Raw genomic sequence first — 26,705 nt, forward strand, 5'->3', positions numbered from 1 at the left:
TTGGGGGACGGGAAGTGTTTACTTCTGATGACATTCTCCTATACTCATAGATCAAGCCTTGCTCAGCCATCATTCAAGAAGCTTCCTCTTGCAGCAGATGAGAACAAATACAGAGATCCACACACAACCAGATATCATGCAGAGTGAGAGACCTTGGAACACTCAGCCTTAAACAAGATGTCTCTCTCTAATCCCTCCTCAGGTCTCAGGGAAACCTACAGAAGAGAAGGTGGAAAGAGTGTAAGAGCTAACAGGAATCAAGACACCAAGGAAACAAGATTTATGAAATAAACAGAGCCCAGGCACATATGAACTCATGAAGGGAGCATGCACAGTGTCTTCACAGGTCTGCACCAGATGGAACTCTACAGTTGAAAGAAGAATGGAACACATGGTCCCATCCCTAGCCCAGAAGCAACCTCCACTCAATAACCACTTGTAAGTGAATATTTGGTTTCCTCCAAGGGAATCTCACTGGGGAAACAAACTACTTTTAAGGACAGGCTTCATGCCCAGTAGTAGATGATCAGCGGAAAATGAACTTAAAGTCATCATGAGAGGTTCATGTTCTTATGTGATGTTGGGGAATCTTCCTCTTTTTATTTTATTTATATATTTTCTCTCTTTTTACCCTACCTACCCTTTACATACATATATGTATGCATGTATGTACATATATATATATATATATATATATATATATATATATATATATATATATAAAATCACTTCATTTAGTGTTTTTATAGAATTCCTGAATATGAGAAGAAGTAAGTCTCTGAGTCTGTATCTCTTTCTTGTAAGCTTTCTTGGGCTCTTTTTCTTCTGTTTGCTTGTTTTGTCCTATTCCAAAGTATTAGCTTTTATTTTGTTTTATTTTATTTTAATTATCCCTTAGAAGCCTGTTTTCTAATGAAAGATAGGAAGAAAAGGAGTATCTTCAGATGGGAGGGGAGGTACAGAGGAACTGGAAAGCGTAAAGGGAAGAGAAGCTGTAATCAGGACATATTCACTGAGAAAAAATTATGTTTTCAAAAAAGGGGAAAAGGGAACAATATTGCAAAGTATTAAAAAAAATACCTGCTGCTCTTGCAAAAGACCTGTGTTGATGGCAACTCACAACCTTTTCTAACATCAGTTCCAGAGAATTTGATATCCTCTTCTGGTTTCTGTGAGCACTGCACACATAGTATACATACATGCAAACAAAACTACCCATTTACGTAAAATTAAAATAGATAAATAAACCATTGTTAAAAGAATGCAGAAGTATCTTTGCTCACTGATAATAGAAATTCAAGCACTGTAAATCACTATGGAGGCTTCTACTTATGATCCAGCCATACCACTACTGGCTATATGCACAAAAGAATAGGTCAGCTTACTACAGACTACCTGCACTCCTAGGATTACTATGGCACTATGGACAGCGGCCAAATTATATAATCAACATAGGTGTCCATCAACAGAAATAGGTAAAATAAATGTAATATCTACATACACTGGTGTTTTGTTCATCCATAGAGAAAAATGAAGTTGCATCATGTGTAGGAAATGAATGGCTGGAAATAGACACTATCACGTTAAAATGAAATAGTCCAAATTCAAAACTATCATATTCTCTCTGATATGTGGAAGCTAGAGAGGAAAAAAAAATATGAAACTAAGAGGTTAGCGAGTAGGAAATAGAAAGACAATATGGGAAAGCAGGAATAATAAAATAATAAAGGAAGTGAATATGGTCAAAGTAATCATATATATATATATATATATATATATATATATATATATATATATATATATATATGAAGTTGCATAAGAAAACCCCTTGCTCAATGTCCCATGAAAGTCTTCACTTACCAGGAGATTGGGATAGATACATGGACTTCCTATTGGGACTCTAGGTGAGAGAAGTATGGAAGAATGGGGGAATAGAAGGATCCATAGGGTCCTAGAAACCTACAAGAAGAACATTATGACAGGCAGATCTGGACCCGGGGGGGGGGGCAGAGATGCAGGAGGGAGGTCTGCTCAAATTACTGCACCAACCAAGGACAATATATGCAGTAAGCATTGAGCCCCTATTCAGATCTAGCCAATGGACAGGACATTCTCCACAGTTGTGTGGAGAGCAGGGACTGACTCTGACAAGAACTCCAGTGCCCCATATTTGACCACTTCCTCTTGGTGGGGAGGCCAGTTGGCACTCAGAGAAAGGATAAGCAGGCTGCCATGATGAGACTTGATAGGCTGTGACCATATGGTGGGGGAGGATGTCCCCTTCTGTCACAGGCCTAGGGAAGGGGAATAGGGTGAAAAAGGGAGGGAGGGAGGAATGGGAGGATACAAGTGAGGGGATAACAATTGAGAAGTAATCTGAATAAATCAATTAAACAAAACATAAACATAAACAAAAATACCTTACTCTGTTAAACTAAAAAACATTATTACAAAATAGTTGAAATTAAGAAAGTATTTAAATTAATAGCCAAAAGAATGGAACATAAAATTAGGCAGAACATTAAGGGGTGTATAAATAACAGACTATATTTCAATAGTAGAGTTGAAGACTAAATAGTTAAGCACTTCTTCCCATTTTTCTAAAATTATAAGTCAATTGGTTTGGATATTACAGCTATTAATTTAAAAGTACTGACTGGCTGAGTTTAGAAAACTGATGGCAAGGATGAATAGTGAGGTACCAAAGTCAAGGTTAGAGCAAAGTACATTTATCTGCTTAAGAAACCTCTAACATGTGACAGGGATTGTTTCTGGTACTAAAACTACAACTGTTATAGAGAAACACTTTTGAGGAATTTGTGCTCTAAACTAATCACAATACAAATTAAAGACTTTAACAACTGTGACAACTTCAAAGGTAAAAAATTAATAAATATCAGCAAAGGGAACAAATGAAACAACATTCTAAACTTAGGTCTCTGGTTGCTTCTCACAGTAAATTTTAAAGGCCTGCCATAATCTTTAATTCAGTGATAAAGAATTTCTTTTGAAATACATATAAATTATTTTCAGTGTGTGGCTATAGCTGTTTATTAGGACCAAAGATAATTTCAATATTTCTAAACAGTAGACACAGTAGTCTTCCCTTAGCCACAGTTCAGTTACCACCAACATACTCAAAGACCAGTAGGTAGAAAAAATCTCATAAATGAATAATTTATAACTTAAAATAACTTACCTGCACATACTTATATAATTATCCTATTTAGAATCAGTTGCTGTTAACTTCTTGCTGTACTCAATTTATGAACTAAACTTTAAGCCCTGTAGGCATAGGAGAGAAAGAGTAAGGTTACTCACATCCACACACAATCACACAGGCCTCCACATACATTAAAGGAAGAAGGAAAGGAGAGGACTGCAAGGAGGAGGAACAGAAGGGCAGGGACCTCAGAACTTTGAATGACACAGCTGTTAGAGATGCACTTCTGCCTGACAGTAATTTCAGAGTAGTTCACAGGATGAATAGGCTGTCTTCTTTTGATTTTAATACAGTACACCCTGACTTCTACTTCTCTCAGATCCTTCTCCCTTCCCTCTCCCCTGGATCCACTCCTCCTCTGTCTCATTTCAGAAAAGAGCAGGCCTCCACGGGATCACAGCTAAATACAACAAAACAAATTACAGGAAGAGTAGGGCAAAAACCTTCACACTGAAGCTGGACAAGGCAACCCAACAAGAGGAAGAGTGCCAGGAGGAGGCAAAAGAGTCAGAAACAAAGCTGCTCCCACTATTAGGATTCCCACAGAAACACCAAGCTAATAGCCACAACATACACAGAGGACCTGGTGCAGACTCCTGCAGGTCCATGCTTCCCACTTCAGTCTCTGTGAGCCCATATGTGACCTGCTTAGTTGACTCTGTGTGCCATGTTCTTCTCCTGATGTCTTCCATCCCACATGACTCAGACTCCTTCTGCTCCTCTTCCCCACCCCATCTCCAAGGGGAGGGACCCAACGGAGACATCCAACTTAGACTCTCTCCCTGCATAATGTTTGGCTGTACGTCTCTGCATCTGCTCCCATCTGCTGCCTGAGGAAGCCTCTCTGGTGACAACTGGACAAAGGCACTGATCTATGAGTATAGCAGAATATCATTAGGAATCATTTATTGAATTCTTGTGCCAGTTGCATTTGGCTCTCCCCTAGGTCTCTGGGCTATCCAGTCTCTGGCTCCCAACCATCTAGATGGTGTGGGACATGGGCTTCCTCTTGGGAAGTAAGCCTCAAGTTAAATCAGGCATAGGTTGGCCACTCCTCCAAGTTCTGTGCCACCGTTGGTTGACCCAGCACATCTTGAAGGCAGGACAGATTGACGCTCAAAGGATTTGTGACTGGACTGATGTCCTGGTTTCTCTTTTGATAGCCTGTAGAGTACCTTCCGGCCCCAAAGAAAATGTAGAGTTCTCTAACTCTACTAGAAGGTAGAGTTAAAGGTTCCACCAAGGCCCCAGCTCAGAGTCTCTACATTTAATAAGCTGTGCATGTGTTGTCCTTGGCAATAATGTCCTCTCCCCTGTGCCTCCCCTCCCCGCCACCCCCCCCCCCGTCCCTCTGCCCACTGTCAATTTGTGGAGGGAAAAACCTTTCTTACAGCATCAGCCTGAGTTATCTGAAGATCTCCACAGGAGATCCAACCATCGCCACCACTGGAAACCTTACCTGGCTACAAAAGATGGCCATCTCAGATTCCATATCCAAGTTCTAACCCTTACTTTTATCAAAATTACAGTCTTCCCTGGCAGTTTTCTTTCTTTCTTTTTCTTTATAGGTATATAGTGCATCTAATGCTTGTTTAAACAGAAAATGCCTCAACTTAGGATTTCATTTTCTCCATAATTCTGTTTAAGATACTTTCAATATCATCGCTGACAATCCAATTATCAAATTCAATGATCTGCATTCAACTTTCACTTAATTTAGTAATTTACCTGTAACAATTTAAGATACTGATCAATCCATATAGCTTCTCAAAATAAAAAGAAGAGTGGAGTTCAAAGATTCCTGGCATGAAGAAATAATGAAATGGAAAAGCCAGACATCTCAATTGGATATTATACATTGCATGCATATGGCAAATTATGACTCAGTTCCTCTGTAAATATCTGTAATTGTATAGCGATTAAAATCTTTTAAAAATAGATTAAACTGTAACCTCTTTTTAATTCCACAACAATATAATATCTCATTTTACATCTCTAACCATTCTTTCTCTTCAGTTTTTTTCATAAATGCTGTGCTACTGGTCACATTCTTTATATTACTGTATAACATACAGTATACTGTAAAATATACAGTACAATATACAATAATATACAGCATACATTCTTCAGTTTTAAAGACATCCCTAGGCTGAACTGATTCTTCTTGTCAATCGTATACCTATAAGCACTGTATTAGTTATTTCCCACTGTTGTGACCAAATGCAACTTACTGAAGAAAGAGTTTTGAATTATGGTACCAGAGGGAGTCTCATGGGAGCATATGGCAGGAGATAGAAACTGGGAGACCACGCCTTCAACCGCACAGAGAAAGGAGAAAGACAGCCAAAAACGAAGCAAGGCTATAAACTCTCAAAGCTGAACCTCCTAAAAGTTCCTTAAACCTTCCTCATACAAGGCAGTTGAGCTGTGCAACCAGGGGAGCTGGCCCAGAGCAAGAGCAAGGTTGAGTTGTGTCCCAACTCCGAAAATCTCATCTTGAGATTGGCAGTAGTAAGGACCACTCCTCCCTGTTCTGGGTCTGCATGCCTGAGTGCGCTGAGCCTTGTGGCCCGCACCTCTGCCATCCTTGAAGTAGCCTTGTGAGACCCACTTCAGCAGTCCTTGAGGTAGCCTTGGGATCCTTGAAATATTCATGAAGCCTGGTGGGCAGGTTTCAGGTTAAAACTCCCTATTTCCTTATAAGGACAAATTGAGACAGCACCTGGACTTCCTCTTCAGACAAATTAAGCATTCCCAGCACCTCAGTCCCACCCAATGATGTACACTCATCCCCCAAAAACCCTACCCACTTCCCCAAGGCTTATATAACCTTATGGCCCCCAGTGAAAGAGAGCTATTTCACTAAAAACCATTTTGGAGAAGAAAGGCTGTCTCTCGGGCAGCCTTCACTTTCACCATTTCAAGCAATGGCCTTCTAGGACCTTCTTGTAGTAACTCCGGAACTGAGACATATTGCCTGGCCTCAATAGCGCTGAAACCATAAAGGAAGAACCCATGTCCCCTTCACTCTTGCATCTTCTGTGCCTTAAAAGGCAACACTACATGAGTGATGCTGCCAAGTTCAGCTGTCAACTTGAGATGGACCCTCATCCACTTAATCACATTACCAGCTGTTTTGCATGCAGTTGCTTTCTGGCAACAGAAAAACCCTTAATCAGACTCGCCTTCACAAGCTGGAACCTTCGCTAGATGAGCGTCTTGACACCTTTGGTATCCTTCCTGTCGTTCTGGTATAGAACAAAGAGGCCTCTCCTTAATGACACAACTCATTTTAACAACTATAGACTCTCTGTCTCAGTACATTCCTTGGCTATAACATTAAATTTCTTCATTCTCTTTTTCTCTCCAAACTGTGTGTTTTATCTTTGTCTGTGCCCCATGTGTTCTTTTTTATTATGACCTACATAAGAGTTATAAACAGCCCATATATTCAGAGTTATGCAGTGTTAAAAATGTCCTCCGCCAAATAAATTAGTCCATTGCTTTTTAATTTAGACTAAGGTAAAAATCTCAAGACATAGGCAGAAAGTTTCCAGGTTCTAAGTCAAAATATTACCTCTAGCCCAGTTACTAAAGATCTTACTCCTCTCTGTAACCCCTTGTGTTAGACCTCCATAATCCAAATTATTCTAAGTACTGTCTTCTAGGCTCCCACTAGAATGGCCCATTAAACTGGTTTTCAGTTCCTAGATGTTTACATTTCTTTTATTGCAACTGTGTTTCCATCAGTTTCTGCTCAGTGCCAGTACCCTTAAATACCAATATAGGTGGTTCCCTGGAGTACTTCCCAGTAAACTGCCTTCATGCAGATTTACCCATAATTCCTGTCTCAAAGACCCAAGGGAACACAGTGGCAATTGCTCAGGTACGATTTACCATTTGCTAGACTTTCCTCAAGTGCTCTACAATTGAAGTCTTTGCTGATATAGAGTGGGTTTTTTTTTTCAATAAAATCCTTATATCATAAAAATCATTACTTCTAAAACTGCATCATTACTGAGTGATAGAGCCAAGACTTAAACTTAAGATACTAAGTCTGTTCTCTTAACCATAAGGCTTACTTTTAAGATTAAATCTAATCCTGAGCATTATCTTTTCAAAGTTAAAACTATAAGGGAAATACATTAATACCAAACAATATGGAGCCAGTTCTGGGATTATGTGTTTAAAGCAAATAAAGAAGCCCAAAGAAAGTGTCCTGTGGTGAAATTTAAAAAAAAAAAAAATAGAAGAAAACTTGAGTGAGTAGGCCTACATGTGTCTGTCTGTACCAGGTCTTCTGCATATATATTGTAGCTATTGACTTTGTATTTTTATGGGGCTCCTTCCTGTGAAAATGAGTGGGTCTCTTTATCTTGTGCCTGCTCTTGATATTCTTTTCCTCCTGTTGGATTGACCTGTCTTACTTCAACATGGAAGTTTTTGCTTCATCTTATTGAACTTTATTTTTTCATGTTTGGTTTTTGTCTCTTAGAAGCTTGTACTTTTCTAATGAGAAAGAAAAGGAGTAGATTCTGAGGGGAGGTAGAAAGGAACTGAAAGAAGTAGGAAAGAGAAAACTATAATTAGGGTATTGTGTATAAGAAAAAATAATTTCAATTAAAAGTTAAAAATAGGAGTAAAGAAGCATTTGAAGAGTTTTCTTAGCTCAGCAAAAGGCATTTAAGGAGTTTTAGAACAACCCTCAATGCAACCTAGTACATACCATAATTTTCTTCTCAAGCACTCCTCAAAATGTTTTCTCTGTCAAATTACGAAGGTAGTTCTGACAAGAAATTATTCTTATGCCCCATAGAAGACAGTGGAATGAATTACCAGTGTACCAGGACAATTTTTTTGAGTTTCAAAGCTTGAGTCTCCCTAGAAAACTAATTAGACTTCCTTGAGAAACTACATTGAAGACCTGAGGTTCTACAACAAATCCAACATGTCTAATGGTCATTTCCTCTTACAGTGCCAACTAAGTGAGCACTCATCCAAAAGACCTTAACGCTTTTCACAAACTTCAGCCTGTGTCTGGACCAGAATTGTGATTGAAATATGGGACCTCTTCAGTTATGCCTATCATTAGTCTTTGAAGCTGTGATATCAGACCTCATCACATTATAGCTCTCTCAAAAACCCTTTGTATAGCTTGGTTGTTCCAATGCCTTAGGTCCCCAGGTCAAGGGTCAAACCAACAGACCGAGAATTCCATGGCAGTTTGTTGCTCTGACAACAGTCTGCCCTTCCTGTAAGAATGGTAAAGGGAGGAAGCTATCTTTTCTGCTTTACAGGTTACGTCAGCTTCTGCTTCTACTGATGTCTCTCCCAACACCTCTGCAATCAATGAACATCCAGATTTTATCCTTCATCTTCTGACTGATCAAATCAAAGACTTGTGAAACATTGATGGTAGTCTCTGGTAGAAATTTATGCCCACAGTGATGAGCATTCCAAACAGAAGTATCCAGGCTGTCAACATATTCTGCTCCTCTGGGGCTATAGTTCTCTTGGTAGTAGGACTCATCATGGAAAACTGGGTGGAATTGGTTCCCAAAGTCAGAAAGGATAAGACTACCCACAGTCCATGGATGGGATGCTGTCCTTCCTTTTGGCCTGAAGGTCAGAACTATATACTATGGAAAGTAGGGGCTGGAGGGGAAATCTCAGGGTTCCTTGACTTCCATCATCTGATCAACTTAGCCATTATTCCTGGGAGCAACTTTTTCAGGCAACTGTAAGCCATTTACTCTAAAATTTCATCATTTAGCTGTTTGGGAGGAAAGACTAGAGTCTCGCTGATTTAAGCAATGAACATTTTTTTTGGTCTTTTTGAGACAGGAATTTTCTGTGTAGCTCTGACTGTCCTGGAACTCACTCTGTAGACTGATATGCCCTCCAATTCATAGGGATCCAACTGCCTCTTGCCTCAAAAGGTATGCACCACCCAGCTTTTGATAACCCTAGGCAGTAGCAGTAAGGTAGCCAGCACAAGTAGACACGAGGAGTATGAAGAAAATAACTGGCCAAAGGAAAATGGATTTTAGCATCCTAGGAGCAGACGGGGCGGATTAAGGTACTTAACAACCCATTAGTTATAAAGAAGCCTACCAAAGACACTAAATTTCTGCTGGTTCAGTATTCTCCAATACACTGCCTCTTTATTCTTTACTCCCTTTGTCTTGTCTGTATTCTGATTTATTTTAGACCCTCATGATGGTTTGACCTAGACAATTGTGGAAATGAGTCTGGAAGAAATATCTACCCTTCTCTCAATACAGCTTCTGCTTCCCAACAGAGAGCCTGAGTACGGTCCAATACATGATGAGGGTGACCCTCAACATCTCCGTCTATATAAACTTGATCATAGGTCTGCAGTTCACTTCTATGATTTCTCAAAATAAGTGTGTACACCTCCTTACTGGCTTCCTGTGTTTCTTCACAGGTAACTTCCTGGCTCCACTGGTCTAGATGGAAGTTGCAATGAGCTAGTGGGTTTCCAGCCTGCAATCTTTAAATAGCTAGCCTTTCCAATTCTCTAACTGAAGGGTTCATACTGTTCCTAAAATAGCTTTATCACTCTATAGAATAACTGTGCTGGCCAGGATAGGTTGGGAAGTAAGGTGAATGGGAGTGAAGACTTGACTAATGGGTTTAAGCTTCCTGAAAGGGGAGAGAAAACTTTCCTCTTCCTTTTGGACACTAGGTTGCCTTTTGTTCTATGCAATCACTGTGTATCATCACAAGCTTAAAAAAGGTCAATATGTGTACTTCATTAGTTACAAGATCCGCTGGATGGTGCTCACTGTCTACTTAGCCATCACCCTGTTTCTTTCCTGTGGTGAGTATCCCCTGGACCATTGAAGAGAGATAAGAGTCAATTAACCCCCCAGAGAGAGGAGTATGAAATAAGAAAATGGAGAGTCCAAGGGAAGATGCCAAAGCCCCGACTTTAAATGGTGAAAATCACCCGGACTAGCTATCTAAGTGTAGTTCTAAGAAGCAAAAATCTAAAATTTGACGTGGTAGTTTAATGCCTCGTCCAAGTTCATTCCTCGTCTTCTTTTTTTCAGTATTTTTAGTACCTTTCCAACTTTAAGGGTGAGATAAACTATGAAAGTCACCACCAAGGACAATGGCTGAGAATAGTGTTCAATTATGTTTGGTGCCAACGCAGTTAAAAGATAGCCAACAGCAGTAGCTGATACCAAAGGGCCCCCCACCCCAGAAGACAAGAGGTCTCCTTCTCCTTCTCCTGGGAAGTATCAGAATTTCACTAAAATTGTACCACCACCCCCCAAGGAACCCAGACAGAAACACACATTCATTCATAATGAGCCCTCCCTAGGGAGCTGAGAATCATGGAAGTTATCATGGCTACATTCCACTTCCTCCAACTAAAGCGTTCTTCTCCTGAATGACTCCAGATAGCTGGAAAGTGTTCACAAAGCTCAGTGGTCAGAGTCTTCTAAGCATTTGGAGGGAAGTGGCCCTACACCTCTGCATGGTACACTAATTCTGCTCCCTTACTTCTCTGTCCCTAGGTATCTTCTGTTTCATACAGTGCACAAATAAATGTACCTGCTTAAAAGTCTGTACACCTAACAGAAATAGTAGCAGAAGAGTGACTGGGAGCTCCATCCAAGTTATTTCACTTCCAGAGCGCACCATAATGCCTCGGAGCATCGTCCATGTGCACTCTGTGACCTCAAAGACGGACAAATCACACGTCCAAGCACGCCGTGTGACCTGGGCTTTATGACTTGACAATATGTACCTTTCGGTACTACTTGTTCATTGCTATAGAAGTAGCTGTGTGTATGTGTTTGTGTGTGTGCACATACACAATTATTTCATCTGTGTTTGGCATTATGAACACCTACGAGTGCATTGAGGTCAATGAAAAGATTCAGAAAATGTCACATTTTAAATCTTGACCTGATAAACCATTTCCTCTATATTTGTTATTAATACAAAAACGTTAAATAAATAGTACTTGCTGCAGTGTAAACTCTATAACAGTATAGAATATGCTTTTATTTTACTGTGTAATACTTTGAACATATTGATGGGAAGACAAAGCAATATGATAAACACCTGTGGACACATCACTTCATTTTCTGACATTTCAAAATTATGCCCTTTCTTATTATTCCCACTATTTCCATTGGAATGATTTTTATTAAAATGATGTTCTTCTAGACATTTTCCTAATCTCATCACTGTTTCCCATAATAAAACATTTTTTTCAGAATGGCTTGCTCATGGTTTTACATTATGTTCTCATTTCTACTTTAATGCCTCTGTATAGCTGATGTCGAACTTTTCAAATGTTTGAAAAAATGGTATAGGTGTTTAAAAAAAAAAAACATGGTGGCAAACAGAAGCTAGGAGAGGACCATGAGGGAAACTAGAGGAAGTTTATCACCTCAGCAAAACAAGTGTCTTGAATCATCTTTGCTATAGCAATGTGGCAAAATCACATAATAAGTCACTAATGGCAGCATTTCCTGTTAGAGTAAGCATGTAAACAAGAACTAAACTTTTCTGAAGATGCTTCATCTGTATTAACTGAAGCGTCACATTATGTTTGTGGAGAGGCAGAATGTTTGAGACAAGTGCTAAACTATTTTGTGCTATTTTACACCCCATTAATCACTATTTACAACAATGAATCAAGCCTAACATTTTTGAGACTACAAGACAAACCTCATGCAATGAATTATTAAGTTACTTATACAATGCAAGATGTGAATGCCCTATCATGTACATGTATGTGTACATATGTATTTTATACATGTGTGTGTATAATACATATTGATAACTGTGTTAAATATATATATATCATGTGTATTTTTAAATATCTTCTGGGGAAAGCATTGGTGCTCTACTGTGTTACATCTGTGTAAGCAACCAATTGACTAAGCACCCCCATCCTGTTACCCAACTAGTTCTTACAGGGTCTACCAAATAAATTTCATACTTCTGTGCTCTCTGTAGTGTTAGGGGTTGTTCTGGTATTATGCATTCCGATGCTAATTACTGACTCCTAAGATCTAGTTGCTGCCCAGACAAGCACATTCTCGTGTATACCTGTCCTTGTTGTGTAAACCTTGCCTAAGAAAGAAGTCATGGGCCCCATCTCCATCTGCAGTCTGGAGCCAGGCAGCCACTGGGGAATAGCAGGTAAGAGGCCTCCCCCAACTCCTGGCCTACTAAAGCCCAGTTGCAGAGGCACAGTCTGACCTGGGCCCTCTGGGCTCCATCACGGCAAGGGGCTCCACACTCCAGCTTTCGGGTATGTTCTATCTCCTGGAACCCAATCCCCACATGCAATCCCAGAGACCAACAGCCATCAGGGAACAGCAGAACCTGCATGCAGAGGTGTGATCTGCCCCAGGCCATCCGCCCCAGATTGCACCTCCCCATCCCCAGTATGTTCTACTCTCTGTCTCCTGGGCACACTCCATTTGCTGGGCCATGCCTCCATTTGCAGTCTGGGAGACAGGCAAGTATCAGACATCAACAGTCCCAGGGACCAGCAGCCATCAGGGAACAGCACCAACCATCAGGAAGCAGCAGAGACAAGCCATCATCAAGGTCCAACAATTCCCCGCCTGCCCCATTTTCTGGACTCCTTCTCCCTCTGCAATACCAGAGACCAGCAGCCATCAGAGCCTACCATTCCTCCCTGTATCTCTGGAGACCTGCTACCACCCAGGAAAACCTAAAAGAAATGGACAATTTTCTTAATGGATTTCATTTACCAAAGTTAAATCATTAACAGGTAAACAGTTTAAACAGTCCTATAACCCCTAAGGAAATAGAAGCAATCATCAAAAGCCTCTCAACCAGAAAAAAAGCTCAGAGCCAGATGGTTTCAGCGCAGAATTCCACCACTTCTTCTTTCAAAGAAGACCTAATAGCAATATTCCTCAAACCTCTACACAAAAGAGAAACAGGAAGGATCATTACCAAACTCATTCTATGAAGCCACAATCACGCTGATGCCCAAACCACACAAAGACTCAACAAAGACAGAGAATTTCAGACTAATTTCACTCATGAACATTGATGCAAAAATATTCAATAAAATATTCCCAAACCGAATCCAAGAACTCATCAAATATATCATCTACCATGATCAATCAGGCCTCATCCCAGAATGCAGCGATGGTTCAACTTGAAAATCTGTTGATATAATCCGCCATATAAACAAGCTGAAAGAAAAAAAATCATGTTATCATCTTATTAGATGAAAAAAAAAGCCTTTCACAAAATACAACACGTCTTCATGATGAAAGTCTTGGAGAGATCATGGATACAAGGCCCATACCTAAACATAAAAAGGCTATATATAGAAAGCTGATAGCCAGCATCAAATTAAATGTTGCTTGTCATTTTCTCCTATGTCTCTACATTGTAGTGCACTGCTTTATGACTGTTCTTTGATGTATTGTTTTATGGCTCATCTTTTACTTACTACCTAAGGTGACCAATTTATGAAACTTGAAGAAGGGATATTTTTGTCTTCAAGTCTACTCAGTTCCTCTTTAAAGACATTTTCCACAGGCTTGCTGCCTAAGAAGTAATTTTCAGTAGTAGTTCTCATTATTCTTATTATTTAATGTAATCATGATTTGAGGCATCAACTATATTTTTTAAATATATCTAGACATCACACCAAACTTTGGATGCTTGAGTAGCAAAATAATAGCTACCAGCCTGGTGAGAATAGTGTGCAATCAATTAATATAGTTTACCTCAGGGCCATGGAAGACTGAATAGACAAAAAGGAAATGGTACCTTAAATATTAAAGATGATTTGAAGTTAACAAAAACATGGATGAAACAATGGAACAGATAACAGGCAGCTAAATGTCAATATATTGCTTGACCTCTAAGGTTTTAGTGTTGGTGGTCAAGGAAAGAAAGGAAATGAACGTTAATCCTAAAGCAGTTGTCCTATCTATATTGTAGAGTATGTTGTTGGTGCAGAAGTTTATTATTTGGGCATGCAAACATTGGAAAGGCAGATAATACTCCAAATATTTTTGATGAACAAATTTTTATTAGCACCTAAACTTTATTTCAATCGTTAGGGCCCTTTGGGTTTTCTGATAACTTAAAATTCTGAGACCTTCCATTTCTAACACATTTGAAGGTTACTAGAAAAATAGAAAAATGTATAATATCATGTTACTGTCATTTTTCAAATGACAATTCCTCAAGTATCCTAGACTTTCTCCTCCTTGTTGCTGTACCACTTGTTTTTCTACAGTCAAGTGGCTGCAATCAGATAGCAAGAAAATTTAAACACAATCAAGAAAGCACAATGAAAATATTTTTTCTCTTCAGCAATTCTAGAGATCAAAAGCCGAAGCAATTTCTTCTTAAATAAGATGAAGTAACAGTATCCCAAGGTTTGGAGACTGTTTTCCTGGTAGGGCAGATCTTAGTGCCTACAAAGGCCAGTGCTTGTAGGAAACAAGCCAGCACACACTGATGCTGGAAAGGTCCAGATACTAAGCTAGAAAGCACCACTGAACACAGTTTAGCAAACAACTGAAAAGCTGATGACCAGTGGAAGGTGTAAATAGAGTAGGTGGTACAGATCTTCATCTCACCCACATATCTCAAGAACTACACTTTTCTGACTTTGCCCACTACAATGGGCAACCAGAGATTTAACTCTTACAAAACTGAACAGAAGAGGCAGAAACTTGAGAATACCATATACAGTGGGGACTTGTAAGGCTTAAAAGGGAGGAGGCTCATTTAAAATATTAGTCTCCTCTTACACACCATGTGAAATATCAGAACTTAAAATTAAAAGATTTTTCTACAAACTGGATAAAACTAGAGATATTTACATGAACTGTCATAAGGTACCACATTATCACTTATATATGGGATCTAAAAAAAGTCAACTTCATAAAACTTGAGTCTAGAGTGCTACTTACCAGAGGCCAGAAGTAGTTGATCAATGAATACTAACTTATAGTTAGATAAGGAGAAGTTCAGTCAGATTTCAGTCAGATAAGATGAATAAATTCAAGAAATCGGTTGTGTCACGTAATGAGTAGAACTAATACTACATTTGCTATACTCTTTAAAAGGTTAAGACAATAAAAGTTCTCTGACTCTCCTTGTGCCAAAAAACAAGGAGTCTGTGAGTTACTACATACAATAATTAGCTAGATTTAGTAATTTTTCCAACATGTATATACATATACATGTTCATATTTTAAGATAATATGTTGTATATATATATATGCATATATATGGTAAATACATATAATTTATGTCAAACTTTAAACGATCTTTTTAAGAAATGTTTGGAATCGGGTTGTTTTGGTGCTTCCGGAGGAAGAGGAAGCTGGTTTTCCAGGTGAGACTTGATAGGCTGTGATCATACGGTAGGGGAGAACGACTCCTTCTGTCCAAGGTCTAGGGGAGGGGAATAGGGCAAAAAGAGGAGGAGGAGGAGGAATGGGAAGATACAAGTGGAGGGACAACAATCAGGATGTAATCTGAATAAATTGTTTTTAAAATAAAAAATAAAGTTATAAATAAAAAATAAAGAAATTGGAATGTGAGAGGGTTGGCAAGAAGGCTCAGCCAATAGAGGCACTGTCCAGCAAGCTTGATGACCTGAGTTTAACTCCCAGTATTCACATGGTATAAAATGAGAATTGACCCACAGTCTTCTCAACCTCTGCAGGTGTGCTGTAGCATACAAGATGGGGGTCAAGGAGAAAGAGAAGAGAATAATAGCTAAATAAATGTTGGATGTCTTTTTTTACAGGTGGACTGTATGAGAAACATAACCAAGGCATCACTGGCAGAAGGTCCTTATTATAGTCTAGAGGCTCTTAGTTTGGGGTGTAAATGTTCTCTTTCCTTGAGAGGCATCACCTTTGCTTCTTTTTTTTTTTTTTTTTTAAATACATTTTTATTAATTTATACATATTACATCTCAGTTGTTAGCCCATCCCATGTATCCTCCCATTCCTCCCTTCCTCCCACTTCCCCCCTACTACTCCCCTCCCCTCCCCTAAGTCTGTGTCTGAGGGGGACCTCCTCCCCCTGAATATGCTCATATGGTATCAAGTCTCTCCTTGGTGACCTATTATCTTTCCTCTGAGTGCCACCAGGCATCTCCGTCCAAGGGACATGTTCAAATATGGGGCACCAGAGTTTGTGTGAAAGTTAGATCTCCTTCTCCACTCAACAGTGGAGAATGTCCATCGGCTAGTCCGGGTAGGGGTTCAAGGTTTTTACTGCCTATTTTTTCCTTGGCTGTCGCCACAGTTTGCAGAGGACCCCAGGGCCCAGACTCGCCTATAGTTTTCCAGGACCCACTGGATCCTTCCATTTCCTCTTTCTCCCAGGCTTCTTTATGCCCTCAGAATAGTAAGATTTCAAAGAAAAGTCATTAAACAAATGTGACTCTAAGTTGCCTCCAGTCATGAAAGTACTTCCCTTAATAGGCAACAGTCTTGATATGACTCAGATCAACCAAACCATAGAAGGACTACACTGAAGTTGGGCTTCAAGTTCAGTAATAAGCAATATTGTTTCTCTGTCCATATCTTCCATAGACTCAGGAGACAGACCACAACGGATGTAGACAGCTGGTCACAAAACAAAGAAGCTAGTTCATGAGTCCCAGCCATCTCTCTGTTGGTTTCTGTCTTAGGGACAAAGTTTGAAAGTTTGAGAGAAATGTATTATGCATAAATAAGCAACTATATTTTTATCAGTTACAGGTTATGTCCTTGATGAAATAAATTTGCTGAGAAGGACTTCAGGGAGAAGTTGGCATTTGCAAACTTTAAGAATTCAGTAGCATGGCACCAGCCAAGGACAATATGTGCAGTAAACCTTGAACCCCTACCCAGATCTAGCCAATGGACAGGACATTCTCCACAGTTGAGTGGAGAGTGGGCACTGACTTTCACACAAACTCTGGTGCCCCATATTTGATCACGTGCCCTGGATGAGGAGGCCTGGTGGCACTCAGAGGAAGTATACCAGGCTACCAAGAAGAGACTTGATACCCTATGAGCAGGGGGAGGAAGTCCCCCTCAGTCACAGTCATAGGGGAAGGGAATAAGGGGAAAATGGGAGGGAGGGAGGAATGGGAGGATACAAGGGATGGGATAACAATTGAGATGTAATATGAATAAATTAATAAAATATATTTTAAAAAAGAAAGCAGGTTTAGCAGGCCATGAGGAACAAGTTTTAAAAAAAAAAAAGAATTCAGTAGCAATTTAAATGCCAACTTTTAAACTGGAAAGGCATCAACTTTTGAGCAGAAGCAATCTCACACAACAAAAGACAGAAATTTCATCTAACAAAGAGTAGCTTTCCATAAAATGGGGGCAAAGGAATCCCCTCTGGTGTAGCCACAGTGTATTACTGGCACAACTCTCTAAACTGCATACAAGTATTCTTGTATCCATAAATATTAATACAGCATGCATGAATGGTATAAATTTGTAATTAGCGTTTGAGTCCTGTGGCACGCTGAAGGAGTGTGTTATTGAATTCATTATTCTTTGTGCAGAGAGGCAAACTACAAGCACGGAAAGCCAGAAGAGACCTGGCAGGGAGAGCACACAGCTGTTTCCTAGATACTGGTCGCATAACCACTGATAGTAATAAGAGCAGCTGATGGGAACAGCTGAGGGTAATGCAAATTGCCACAGATTAAAGAAGTACAATCTAGAAAAAGGCTATTCCTGGGAAGCCTGGGAATCAGGGGATCTGTTACGGGTGAGACCTAGCCCTTGCATAAGGACCAAATACATTGAGTGCCCATCATGCTCCACTTCCACTTAGTAGGGTCACAACCTGTGACCTAAGTGAGGTCCAATCACCAGAGCCAAGTTAAGAGTAGAAAGCAGAAAACGGAGGTTTATTCGATGTGTCCACATTGGTAAGAGGGAATAAGAAGATCCAATGAATACCCTCAGCTCTGCCCTCACCCCAGCCACTTTTAGCAACCCCCCTGCCTACCTTTGACCCCTCTGTGTGGGCTTCGGCATCCTGTGAGGTGATCTGACAAGTTAGTAGAACTATGCGAAAATTCTTTCTGGGAGAGGAAGCTCCCCCTCTGGCTGGAGCTTTTGTGTCCTGCCCCCAGCATGAGATTCCTGGGGGAAATTTCCACTTTTTTTTTTTTTTTTTTTTTTTTAGAGCCCATTGTTTCAATCGTCTGATAGTGAGATTGGGAGGCAAAAATGTCTTTTTAGAATATCTTCATTTTTCTTACATCACAAATTACAACAGACTCCAGCAAGTCAATATATCCCTCTCAGTTGCCTCGATTATAAAATACGGCGACCGTGTTGTGTGAGAGAGAATGGGAAGATCTGAGGCAGTGGGTGCAGCGGTTCCAGAGAGACTTCTTTTGTAAAGCAAACATACTGCTCCAATACTTAGGAAAAACACCTACCACAGCCCAGAGAATCCTGAACAGCCTGATAACAAAGCATCCTTGAAATCATCCAAGTTTATAAGGAAGCTCTAGGCTCCAGGGGTTTTTTTGTTTTGTTGTGTTGTGTGTATGTGTGTGTGTGTGTGTGTATGTGTGTGTGTGTGTGTGTGTGTGTGTGTGTGTGTGTGTGTTTTTTGTTTTTTGGGGTTTTTTTTCTTTCTTGCCTTCTCCCCACATCCCTGCAGGCAGAGGTAATTGTAAAAATTGTCTAGGTCAAACAAAGTCACGTGTGTCAAATGAGTGTGCATGTGTCCAGCTAGAACCCATGAAGGAAACACGTCTTTGTGCACCCAGAAACATAGGAACTATTACAACCCCTCTCTGGAAGACTTTTACAAGCAGACACCCATAGTAACTTTTCCTAAGAACTTTCCAAGCCAGAGCTTGCTCATGAGTCATGGGGTAGCTTTCCAGGTGTACGAAACTACTTACCTAACACACTGCTAATGTTCTATTAGTGAGAAGACGATGAACTCCGGCTATAGGACTTTGTCACCAGCCTTCTCTTATTTCAAAACAAATTATTTGAACTCCTTTCTCTTGCATTTAAATGTTCCCTCTTGTCTCAACTTCCTTAGATATGGTTAATCAGGTATACATAGCGTGCATCATAATCTTTCTTTATTTTATATATATATACACATATATACACACATGTTTGTGTATACATCTTTCCACATTGTTATTTAGATTGACAAGATTAAATAATAATACATCTCAGGCCTATATATAATATCAATTATCAAAACCCCAATCTACACAGAGAAACCCTGTTTTGAAAAAAAAAAAAAATCAACAACAACAACAAAAATAGACAGAGTCGAAGACCAGGTAGCTTAGTTTTACAATGAAGCTTAGTTGTTTAGGGGTTAAGATGTTTTTAGGTCTAGATGGATGTTTTAAGTTGATAATGACAAAATGTGATGGAGATTGATCTACATTCAGAATTTTAGATGCACCAAGATAGGAAAGATGTTTTCTTCAAGACCGTCAAATACGAATAGGCAAAAACTAGGAATGTAACATTTATATAAAACTCCTGATTGTGTCATGGTTCTTATTGCTATAGGTAGTTTGTTGTATATACATGTAATAATACAAATGTATACATAAAAAACAAAATGTTTAATAAAAAATATATATTACCTTTTTTTCAAAGATTTTTAAAGATAACTTCTCTGTACATTTATATTATTATTTGAATAACAATAGAAATCAAATGCTAAAAATAGAAATTATTTGAGTTTCAGATAACAGGACTCATTTCTAATCAATTAGAGGAATCTTGTTCCATCTGTATGTTACAAGTATGTATGTCTTCAGGGATAACTGTTTGACACTAGACAACCAATTAATGCGCTCTTCCCTGAGAAGACAACCTCTCCTGCCCTCACCTTACCTCACTTGCCTGTTGTTCATTGTGTAGGGTTGAGGCCTCACAGGCTTTTCCTATCCAGGTTGGTGTGTCCATGGTGTCATCCTTCTGGCATGTCCATGGTGTCATCCTTCTGGCATGTCCATGGTGTCATCCTTCTGGCATGTCCATGGTGTCATCCTTCTGGCGTGTCCATGGTGTCATCCTTCTGGCATGTCCATGGTGTCATCCTTCTGGCATGTCCATGGTGTCATCCTTCTGGCATGTCCATGGTGTCATCCTTCTGGCATGTCCATGGTGTCATCCTTCTGGCATGTCCATGGTGTCATCCTTCTTCAGCTCAGACTTGGGCAGCCATGTCTCTGATACTCTTTAGCGTAGCTTCTGATGCAACTAGGAGACAGACTCTCACAGCAGACTCCTTGATTCTCTAGCTCTTACAATCTTTCTGTCCCATCTTCAGAAACATTCCCCAGGCCTTAGGCACAGAAGTATTCTGTAGATATAGCTACTGGAACTGGGCCCCATAACTCTGCATTTTGATTCATTGTGGGCTTCTATCCCAGTCTCTGTTCCTTCGTTGCAAATGTAGTGTGACAGTGTGACTAGCTCCCTCAAGCCCCTGCCATCATGACTTCCCACCATGACCCAAAATAAACCTTTTCTGCCTTCAGGCTTTTTGGGGGATGGTTTGTTTGGCATGGGACACATATTTTGTTACAGCAACAAAACAAGCAATTAATATTCTTAGTATTATAACAATATAAAACTTCTTATCATCATAAAAATACAAAAGTTCACACCGGGCATAGTGGTGCACACCTTTAATCCCAGCACTCGGGAAGCAGAAGCAGATGGATCACTGTGAGTTTGAGGCCAGCCTGGTCTGCAAAGTGAGTCCAGGACAGCCCTGGCTATCTAGAGAGACCCTGTTTCAAAAAACCAAACCAAACAAACAAAAAAACCCAAAAGTTGCACATGGTAAAAGACATAAAAATATGAACTAGTTTACAGAGACAAAAAGTCATATCTCTGTGAAAGATTATCAACGACTGACTGATTGTTTCATACTTCATGGTTATCGAGAGCTGTCATGTTACAGATCAAAGGACAAATTATCTTAGGCTGATCTTGGCCCCTTAAATAGCCACCTGCTGCTGCCTATCTGTCTGACCCAACATCTCTGCAATCTCTGCAACTACTGGCAAGATTAGTTTGGATTCTATGCCTCATTAGCTTCCACTAACCAACCCATAAGAATGTAATCAGATAACTTATAGAGAATGCAACCTCCCTTCCTGAGATTCCACCAATGTAATTAAAAAAATGTCCTGATTGGTGGCTCTCATTTGTTTCATAACTATAAAGACTTCATGAAACCATTTCCACACTAGAACGTGGCATTTGAGGTGACATGTAATTTGGATGATTCATATATGTTCCTAAGCCATGGTCGCTAATATTTGATTCAAGAATAAACTATGTTCCTTTAAAGGAATAGAAATAAGAATCAAAGTCAGAATACAAGCAATAAAGTAAGGGAAATGTTTCTAGCATTCCTTTAAAAGTTCTAAAGCAGTTATATGTCAATTAAAAGATAAATATAATTTAATAGAAAAAAACAGCAGATGTATGAAGCAGCAAGTCTCAGAAGAGAATCTGGGAACAACCAACAGATATGCAAAGATGGGCACATCTAGTATTAATCAGGGAATGATCAACCTAAGCAATATGTCTTTGCACACCTAGCTGACAACATTTCAAGAGACAGGTAAACACTCAGGAGTGAAATAGGTGTGGAAAAAATACACACTACTCACACTAGCAGGGACAGATGGCACGATTCCCAAATCTTTATATAAGTTGTCCCAAAGTTAGCATCTGATTTCTAATCTATGCATAAGCAGGTGCAAGGCAAGGAGCCCAGAAGGAACACCTGAAAGGGAAGTGTCTTAGCTCAGGTTTCTATTGATGTGAAGAGACATCATGGCCACAGAAACTCTTATTTAAATAATAATAATAGTTGGGGTGGCTTACAGTTTGAGGGGTTTAGTCCATTGTAATCATGGCAGGCTACAGCAGTCTGCAGACAGAACTGGTACTGGAGAAAGAATTCTGCATCTTGATCCACAGGCAGCGGAAGGAGACTGTGTGCCACACTGGGCATAGCTTGAGCATATGAGACCTCAAAGCCTGCCTCCACAGTGATATACTTCCTCCAACAAGACCACACCTACTTCAGCAAGGCCACACCTCCTAAGAGGGCCACTCCCTATGGGGTTATGGGGACGGGGAGCCAATTACTTTCTAACTACCACAAGGAGAATCTGGGAGGGAATTTAAGTCACTGACCTTGATTGACACAAGAAAGTGTGAGAGTGACTGGAAACTCTCTGGCCTTTGCAGTGGAGGGATGTGAAAGGGGAGAATAAGCCATGCTCCATAAGACAGCTTCTGAGCGTAATTATAAAAGCTGCAGACCAGTGTGTTACAAACTATGGAAATCGATCTCCACCCTCTAAAACTGAACCATTAGCATTTTATCTTGCCACCAAAAAAAAAATCCTCTTCAGGGTCACTTGCAGAAGCCAGAGACTCTTAACTTATTTTCCAACATACAATATGCATGACAACATATGCAAAACTCACCAAGTACACACAAAACATGGCAGTAACAGGAACACTAATTGAGAGAATTGACTCAGGGAGGTGATGTTAGCAACAACTTTTAAAACAGACACTACATATATGGCAAACATGATACTTTAAGACAATAACTTTTTTAAAAGCATGTGGTCAAGATGAACGAAAGGATGGGTCAATTGCTTATGAAAAAAAATATTAAGAAATGTTTAAATGTCTTTAATGGACCTTGCAGAAGAATAGAAGAGTAGAAGAAAGTGCCGGAGACCTGGAACCTTAGCCAGTATTGTTATCATACTTAATGACACTCATGTTTTATAAAGAAAAAAACCTACAGAGACAATCCTGTAAAAACTTTGCCAATTTTGTTTGAATACCAGTCTAAATGAACATTCATTACCAAAAAAGTCAAACTATTTTTAGTTATAAAATGTTGTTTAGATAATTACATTTTTAATTATGGCTTTTTTGTAGGATCTATTGGATACAACATTTCCAAAGAGGATGTCATATCCTGGATCATGAATGAGTATGTATATATATGTATGTATGTATATATATATATATAATTTTTTCCTACAGTAATGAGAAAACTGCCTACAAGCCTAGCTCCTCTTTCAACTCCTCATTTCTTCAGGTCATTAAACAAACGCCTAACTACATTTATGGCTCACATAAATGAATACAAAATCAGCAAATCGGTTTGATTCAAAATGGTGAGGAGTTTACAGTGGGCAAAGGGAGGCATGGAGGAGTTTAAGCTAACTGCTACCTAAAAGTCAAGTAATGTCTTGTTGACAACCTACCCAGAAAGTCCTTTCTTCCATTCCCATCTACCTTTCCTTTTCCCCTTCAATTCCTTTCCTTTGGAATCTTCTAGGGATCTCTCTGTAAACACACACACACACACACACACACACACACACACACACACACACACACACACACGAGATGGGGGAGACAGAAAGGGAAGGAGGGGGAAAGGAAGAGAGAGAGAGACCATCAAAAGCAAATAGAAGAGACCCTTCATAAAACCATGTAATTCGTCAAAAATGTTATTTCACCCAGTGTCTCATATTTCTCCTGCAAACTTTTTGGGATCTTCTTTCTCCTAACCCCCATAGAACCTTCTTCTGTCCTTAGTTGTCTATGCTGTCTTCTGGATGTAGTACCCAGATCTCCCAGATCGCGAGGACACCCCCCCCCAAAAAAAGACCACCAGGACTTGATACCTACCAATGCAACAAACACAGGGTCCTGTATTACAAGCTTGAGCTCGGGCCACAATCCTTTCTGATGCAACCAAATAGGAGAGTGGTGCAGAGCTTCAAGGGCAATGGGTTTATAAAAGAAAAAAAAAACATAAGTGGGGATTGTGGGTCACGGGAATGTTGACCTTTAGGCAGGTTGGGTGGAGGCTGGATCTCAAGGGGAAATTTTTTTATCTCAGAGGAACATTGGATGCTGATTGTATCTAATCACTCCAGTGGGGTTTCTAGAGACTGCTGGCAGGTGCAGTTTACAGCAGTACATGGTCACTCCCAGAATGCAGGGAGAAGGAAAGGTCACCTTGAGGACAAGTTCTCACAGAACATTCAGACCACGGCATTAGTTACAGAACTTACAGAGCATGGCATTAGTTTGGTCAGTCCTTGCAGATGCAATACTTACATTCTATATTTTAACAGGCTCTTCTGAAAAATGTAATTGTTCAACTTTACTTCCTGGGGAATTCTAATCAGTAATGTTTTGTTTCCTAAGACAAAATCTGAAGCTACTCTTAAGATTTGGATTTGAAAAAACAAAAAAGCAAAGCAAAACAGCTCTGGAACATCATTACCCTCAATGTTCAGGAAAAGTAGCTGGAAGCCAGTTGGCTAAGACATGCCTGCCTGCAGCTGTTGGTCATTTCCAGACGTTTCTAGCATTAAAGCATCACCCTGCCAAGTTATTAGGATGTGATTCCTGTCCTGCCAAAACAGAAATCCACTCAAAACATCCTCTCACACTGATTTCACTCATGATGACCTTCTTCAAACCAGCTGACCTACCCTTCCTTGAAATGTCCAAATTCTTCTCTAAATGTTTAGCCAAGTTTCAAATGAAATCTGGTTTTCTTCTACCAATGTTTCCTTGGTGAAAAGCTAATGTAAAGACTTTATAAAATAACTGAAAAATTAAAAAATATGTACTCATAAACACTTATCCCCTTTTGCCTATACATACCTGGTTTTAATATTTGCCAAATTATTCATTTTGGTTTTAAATCTACTGGGAAAATGTAGTAATCATAATTAAATGAATGAAGTTAATAGGTTATTGTCCTAGTTTGCTTTTTTCTCTTGTTTTGATAGGACCCTGACCCAAAGCAACTTGAGGGAAGAAAGGGTTTGTCTGGCTTACACTTCTGCATTACAGTGCATCTTTGAGGTGAGTCAGGACAGGAGCCCAGTCAGAAACAGAGACAGAAACCTTGGAGGAATGCAGCTTATTGGCTTCCTCCCCATTGGGATTCCTGCTTTCAGACCGGCCTGTAGGCAAGTCTCTGTACATTTTCTTGATTGATGTGAGAAGGGCCAGGCCCTGTGGATAGTGTTTCCTATTCTGAAAGAGAGAATTCCTCAATTTGGTTTTCTGTTGTCCTGGAGCCCTGAGTCTGCCTCTTCCCTTGGGACATCCAGGCACTGATGTATACAAGTGCTAGACTCAAAGGAATGAAGTTTAGCTGGGCAGGTGGCTTTTCAGGATCCCAATTTAGTTGGGGGAGGGGTGCCATCTCCTATACAGGTTTTTCCAAGCTCTTCCTGTGATACAGCCCTCTTAATGACACAGCTCTTCCAATGATACAGCTCTCTTTATTGGTGGGAAATAAGGGCTATATAACCCTTGGGGAAGGGAGTAGGTGTTTTCAAGTGAATGAACATCATTGGCTGTGGCTGAGGTGCAGGGAATGCTTCATTTACATAAAGAGGAGTTCCAGGTACTAGGCCATGTGGCTACCTCAAGAATTGCAAAGGTGGGGTCTCAAGACAGCATGCACACAGGGAGGGAGCAATCCTTGCTCCAATTGAGATTTTCAGGGTTTAGACACATCCCTCAACCTTACTCTATCTCTATCCAGGCTGATTTCCCCAGTCACACAGTCCATGTGCCCCACAGTTTTCCTCTTCCAAGTTGTGAGTTTGTGTCAAGTTGAGAAAAACTAACCACCACAACCAACAATGACTGTGCCCTGTGTGCAAAGACCTATGCTAAATGCACAATGAGAGGAATGAGGGGTGGAAATGTGTGCCCTCATGTCTACGGGGGGTATGCTTGAAAAGAGCACCAGTGGATTCTTTAGGCTGTGGTAAACACCAAAGCATATGTTTCTCCCTTGCACACACAATGTGACAATATTGAATATATAAATTCAGCACAGTAAGAGATTAGCAATAGCTCACCATAGATGCCAACAACCTCTGCATTTGATTGCTTTCTATTTTCCTTTGTAAGTCAAGAATTTTCATGTTTTTATTTGAAGAAAATGCTAATTAGATTCTCTTTTTGGGGGAGGTGATTTTTCAAAACGAGATTTCTCTGTATACAGATTCTCTTTAGTGTCTTTGTTTTGCAGCATCGGGCCTCTTTTACTTTGGGGCTATGATTAAGAAAAATAGGGGCTGGGCATGGTGGCACACGCCTTTAATCCCAGCACTCAGGAGGCAGAGGCAGGTGAATCACTGTGAATTTGAGGCCAGCCTGGTCTACAAAGTGAGTCCAGGAAAGCCAAGGCTACACAGAGAAACTCTGTCTTGAAAACCAAAAAAAAAAAAAAATGCATAAAAGAATACTCATGTGCCAAGAACACTAGGCAGAGTGACATAATAGTTCATCGTGTCAATCAAAATGATGTAGGAAATCCCGAAATGTGCGGACAAATGGATGGAACTAGAAACAATCATACTGAGTGA

General features: G+C 39.9%; 2 protein-coding genes across 4 annotated transcripts in view; one reads left to right on the plus strand and one right to left on the minus strand.

Annotated features, from left to right (window-relative positions):
- The window catches only part of OR8D4 (olfactory receptor family 8 subfamily D member 4), a 56,679-nt gene that overhangs the window by 14,122 nt on the left and 15,852 nt on the right, over positions 1 to 26,705 (minus strand). For 2 of the 3 annotated variants that reach the window (XM_084783291.1, XM_084783290.1), the window contains exons 1-2: positions 7,950 to 8,393; positions 3,200 to 3,285 (exon numbers count right to left, since the gene is read on the minus strand). The gene's annotated coding sequence lies outside the window, so the exon portion shown is untranslated. Of the gene's footprint in view, positions 1 to 152; positions 216 to 3,199; positions 3,286 to 7,949; positions 8,394 to 26,705 lie in introns of those variants that run through there. The other variant, XM_084783292.1, reaches the window with a different exon arrangement.
- Positions 8,466 to 11,477, plus strand: TMEM225 (transmembrane protein 225). Its single transcript, XM_084781438.1, has 4 exons — positions 8,466 to 8,848; positions 9,525 to 9,671; positions 9,933 to 10,067; positions 10,771 to 11,477. The coding sequence occupies exons 1-4, from the start codon at positions 8,659 to 8,661 to the stop codon at positions 10,986 to 10,988; spliced, it is 690 nt and encodes a 229-aa protein (XP_084637564.1). The 5' UTR covers positions 8,466 to 8,658; the 3' UTR covers positions 10,989 to 11,477.

Source organism: Acomys minous (assembly GCF_964271855.1).
Source record: "Acomys minous genome assembly, chromosome: 5".
NCBI lineage: Eukaryota > Metazoa > Chordata > Mammalia > Rodentia > Muridae > Acomys > Acomys minous.

What these genes read in the sequence shown, in the direction of transcription:
- TMEM225 (XM_084781438.1), top strand. Translation starts at nt 8,659, where the DNA reads ATGCCCACAGTGATGAGCATTCCAAACAGAAGTATCCAGGCTGTCAAC. An exon ending in TCCTTCCTTTTGGCCTGAAG is followed by an intron (nt 8,849 to 9,524) that starts GTCAGAACTATA and finishes GCTTCCCAACAG; the next exon opens with AGAGCCTGAGTACGGTCCAA. An exon ending in CTTCCTGTGTTTCTTCACAG is followed by an intron (nt 9,672 to 9,932) that starts GTAACTTCCTGG and finishes TTTGGACACTAG; the next exon opens with GTTGCCTTTTGTTCTATGCA.